Below are 4,758 nucleotides of genomic sequence, written 5' to 3'. Positions count from 1 at the left end.
AGTCAGATTTGTGCAGGTCCATGCCGTGACAATGAAATGAAAAATATATTAACTTTTGTAGTGTGGCCTCATGTCAAGAAGCACCGCAACAAAATTCATCCCCGACCCTAAAACTACATGGTTTATGAACACGGGATGGACGAAGCGAGTAGGACGAGGTAGAAGGCGCCAGAGAGAGAGAGAGAGAGAGAGAGAGAGAGAGAGAGAGAGAGAGGTGGAGCAGGCAAGATAAAGCGCTGACAGAGGCGAAGTACGAGCAAGAAGAGAGAACATCAGGGCCAGAGGAGGAGGTCGACGGACCGACCGCTCACGGCGGGTTGGCCAATATGCGATGCACTGCCTGTCGCGGAGGAGGGTGGGCGTCATCACAGCCCTAGAGCTCCACGCCCCCCCCCTTCCCCTCCCTCTATCCCGCCCCACATCTTCGCCCGCGACAGACTTCAATATGTGATGAAACGGCGCAGGAGGATAGAGCGGGACCTCAGCTGCGCTGCGTGACTGTGATCCCCGCCTAGTGGCACCCGCCCCCGGGAGCACACTCACCCGCGCCCAGGTGACCCGGTATGGCCCCTGCACTGAAAATGGAAATGCACACTCGAAATGTAAAGGAACAATTTTGTTCCCTACAGGAGAAACGCCCAATGTGAAAAATATCTAAATGTAAAATGGGTGGCCCAAAAAGCAACGACACCATTTCACCATATTTCAACATTTCGCACAAATAACTTTGAGGAGCTCCGGCGCGGCCCGGACCACTCACGTGCCTCTTACCTCCTAAGCGCCTCACCTGCATGATTCAGATTCGATGCAGCGCCGGGTGACCCCAGCGCCGCGTGACCCGCCAGGCGATAACTCAGGGCAGCGCAGTGCGCGGCCGTACGTGTCCCAACTGTTGTAATAGCTGGCCGAAGGACGGGGTGCCTTTCACAAGGCGTGCGTACGCACCCAGCAAAATGATTTCTTGCATCAAGTACATTTTGTACTAAAAGTGACAAGATTAATCTGTCCTTGACTCAAGACGATTTTTCCTTTGGAGTTAAGAACATTTTCTTCATCGGAAAGTAATTTTATCTTGCATCAAGAAAAAATTAATCTTGTATGTCACTTTTAGTGCAAAATGCACGTACTTTTGAGTGCGCGCATATGTAGATACGAACCCAGAAAACTGAAAAGTTGTGGGAACCATCTCACGGTTCTTTTGGGGATTTTATGGTTGAGACAACGGTCCGTCAGTGGTGCAAACCGTATTCTTGGTTGATGCACTTCTGCTGTTGTTGCCTCAACCATATTGTATAGGTGTCCCTGCAGTAACCACACGCTGGTTGCTACAACTCCACATTATTCTGAGTGCAAGACGCAGTTAAAAGACGGACCTTGGGGTGCGGGGAGAGCATGAGAGATGCGCCGAGTTTTCACGAGAAAGAGAGCACAATATCATCCCATCATTGCAAATGCATAGGACTTGTGCTTGCCCTTCTTCTGTTGGACTGCCATAGTATGTCATGTGTGTCGGGATGTCTCTTTCAGCGCGCGCGCACACACACACAAGCTGAGTTGATCTGCTCTCTTCAGATAGCCGCCTGCCAGCAGTTCCCTCCCCCGCTCCAACCCCTCACATGCAGCCCTCCCGTGTGACGGCACACTGCACACCTCACGAGCAGCGCGTCGACATAATTCGCCGACGCCAACTCCCCCTCGGGGCGCAGCGCCTCGGCAAGCGTGGAGCAGGGCGGATGCGCGCGGGGCCGGCGCGGCCGGGGCCGTACGTGAGGCGCGCGCTAACCGCCAGAGTCGGCATTGTTCAAACTATTGCGGGAGCAGCCTACCTGTGGTGACGCTGGTGACGATGCACATGGTGAAGCTGAGGACCCACAGCCTCCTCATGGTGACGCGAGGGCTTCACCGGAAGGACACACGGGCATCTGCAAACATGACATTGTGAGGATTAGTACAGTCCGGTGCCGATACGGGTGTCCTGTAATTTTACAACAATGGAGATGTGAATGTGATTTGATGGCTGAGCCATAAAGACAGATCACGCGAGGCCTCAAAAATTAGCATGCAATTTTTTTTTACCATTACGCACAATTTATTTATTTATTTATTTTGTACAACTGGTGTGGTCCAGAGGGCGAGGCCCTGTGTTGGACATAAATTTACATTTGTATGGTGGCAACAGTGAACAGACAATTTTCCAACCCACAACGAGCATCCGCAAGAGGTGCAAATTTATTACCAGTACAGGAGAGATAACGTTACGGTCAGTTCACTTTCAATACCAGCGGAGCAGGCGGAGGCGCGACGCAACATATAAGTGATTCGCTGGGTGTGTGGGGCGGCGCGCGGGATATGGTGTCGGCGGACGCGGGGCAGGGGCAGGCCGAGGTCGCGGAGCGCAAACAAAACTCGGCGGAATAATGCGTTGTGCACACCGAACCCCCCCAATGATTGTTAGCAATCCTTATTGGGTTAGCACGCGCGCTCTTTCTCTTTACACCCCCTCCGCCTCTCCGCCCCCATCCCTTTTACACACACAGACACGCGCACGCCTGGCCGCACACCGTTCCAATTACCATGAGCGTGAGCACACACACGCTCGCACACACACACACACACACACACACACACACACACGCTCGCACGCTCTCGCACACGTACTCGCGCGCACAACTGATCCCCGTGGAGCTGCCCACTTGGAATTATTCGCGGCCGTTTAGGAGCGTTATACTGCGGCGCTCGCTTGCCCTTGGTGCGCGCGGCGCGCGGCGCGCGGGCCGCTGGTCTGGTGCTGGTGCAAGGCCGGCGCCGGCGCCGCGACGAGACGCTCGCAGAGGGCGCGAGCAGGCAGCGGGCCCGGAATGAGAGCGGAAATGTGTTTCTTCACGGAATTGAAGCGCGATGAGGGTCCTCAAGCTGCGACCATTTCATTTGAGCCGTTTCCTTGTTCAAGACTTCATTATTTGACTCAGAATCCCAACAATGACAAAACAAGTCAGATATTTCCGCCGTCTTCTTAATCCTGTACGGTAGTGAGCAGGATTTTCATGGCTCGATAGGAGGATGATGGCAAACACTTGTTACGACTCGGGGCGAGGAACTTGCAAAACACTCGCCCTCTCTGTATGATCCTCGAGAGCGAGGAGTCGTGCGCCCTGCGATTGTTGTCAGAGGGCTGCCCTCGAACATGCATGCCGCCTGCAGAGCCATTAGGAGGGCCGCTTGCTCCCGCCGCGCCGCGCGCCGCTGATGGACACACAAACTGGCAAAGTTTCGGGAGCGCAGCCGCCGAATGGGGAACGACGGAGAGAAACACCACCCGCCTGGCCGGGCCGCGCCGTGCATCCGGCAACGAGCTTTTGTCTGATCGTCTCCCGCGAGGCGATCGAGATCGGGGGGTTCTTTGCCCGTCGACCGCGTCGCGAGTTTGTTTGTACTCGATGGGATCATTATTTGCCGACCACAGCAGGATGCACGAGGCAAAATAAAGCAGGCGAGGAGGTGGAGGAGGGGGTGGGGGGGGGGATTAAATGGGCAGAAAAAAAGGTGAGATGGGGCCCTGGTACAGAGGGACGATGGGGAGGGAGGCAAAGCGGACGCTCGCGTACCGCTATCCATTACACATGAGGGGGCAGCAGCTCAAACGATTATTGCTCAGAGAGGCGCTCACTTTTGATCTACTGCCAGTTGTCATAATCCACCTTCATGCATGAGGAAAAGGGGGGGGGCGCTGGGATGGAGTGGGTGGGGGCGCGGAACAAGAGTTTCAAGCAGCACTCGTCTGCTCCTGTTCGCCGCTCCACCACGCCCGCTCCCGCTGGGACCCCCCCAAACAGAGATCTAATGTGGGAACACAGAGATACCATCACCGTGACCGCCAAGGTCCCGCCCAGACCCACCCCTCCTCCTCTCCCCGCGAGGGACGCGCCGTGTAAACGGCTTTGGGGTCACCGCTGCTTGCCAAGTTTTGATCTGATGCTAAACTTTGCGTGTCAGGTAAGGGTAGTGTCTCAATAAGCAGCCTAGGTTAGGTCCTCCTCCAGGTCCTTCTCGGGCCTGCAGTCCACTGCGGCCCCAACCTCAGTCGGAGGCTGGCGGTCGGAACTCCAGTTTGCAAAGCAGCTTCCATCACCAATATTGGCTATGCCGCTGTCACCGCGACCCTTTGCACCGGTCTTGATGTGCGATAGGGAAACGTAGACAGTAACTCTACATAAACACGTGCACCATAGTACTTTAAAGAACGCAGTCTTGCGTACTCGAGGTAAAACACGAACACGAAAATAGAAAAGTTCTAAAATAGCGGCTCCTGGAAACTCTCTCCTTGCTCTTTCTTGAATTGTTTCCATGTTCACATGTGCACACATTTGTAACTTTTCTTGGTTTGAAAGTCAGAGCTTGTATTTGACTCGCGCCCTGGTTTGCCACAAAACCATAACATCATTTATTGAGCGGCGCGGGGTGCGGTCTGTTCATTTCACGTTTGCACCGCCAATTAAGTGAGTTCCATATCATATAACCGTGATATCCTCGCGAGTATAATGCGAGTATTTTCTTTCTCCGATCAAAGGTCGACGCAAAAAGAGTTGTGTTACGCCAGGGGTCGGCAACGGCCTAGAGAGAGGACGGGGCAGGGCTCGAGACCCCCCTTCTTGCCCCCTTCCACTGTTTACCCCCACCACCTAACCTGCAGCTCCGCCGGTGACCGGTGTTTGAATACAAGTTTTGAAAAATATTGGACATAATTTGACAAAACCAATG

General features: G+C 54.3%; 1 protein-coding gene across 1 annotated transcript in view; it reads right to left on the bottom strand.

Moving 5' to 3' along the window:
* Positions 1 to 4,758, bottom strand: part of LOC113215462 (formin-G-like) — a gene marked incomplete in the record, with an annotated part of 138,453 nt that overhangs the window by 63,921 nt on the left and 69,774 nt on the right. Inside the window, 1 exon segment of the mRNA XM_052270584.1 lies at positions 1,827 to 1,922. Coding sequence (XP_052126544.1) covers positions 1,827 to 1,884 — 58 coding nt within the window.

This window comes from Frankliniella occidentalis, unplaced genomic scaffold (genome assembly GCF_000697945.3).
Source record: "Frankliniella occidentalis isolate FOCC.00 unplaced genomic scaffold, Focc_3.1 Scaffold127, whole genome shotgun sequence".
Lineage (NCBI taxonomy): Eukaryota > Metazoa > Arthropoda > Insecta > Thysanoptera > Thripidae > Frankliniella > Frankliniella occidentalis.
Note: the sequence above shows the minus strand (reverse complement) of the source record. Positions and strands in the feature narration are given on the sequence as shown.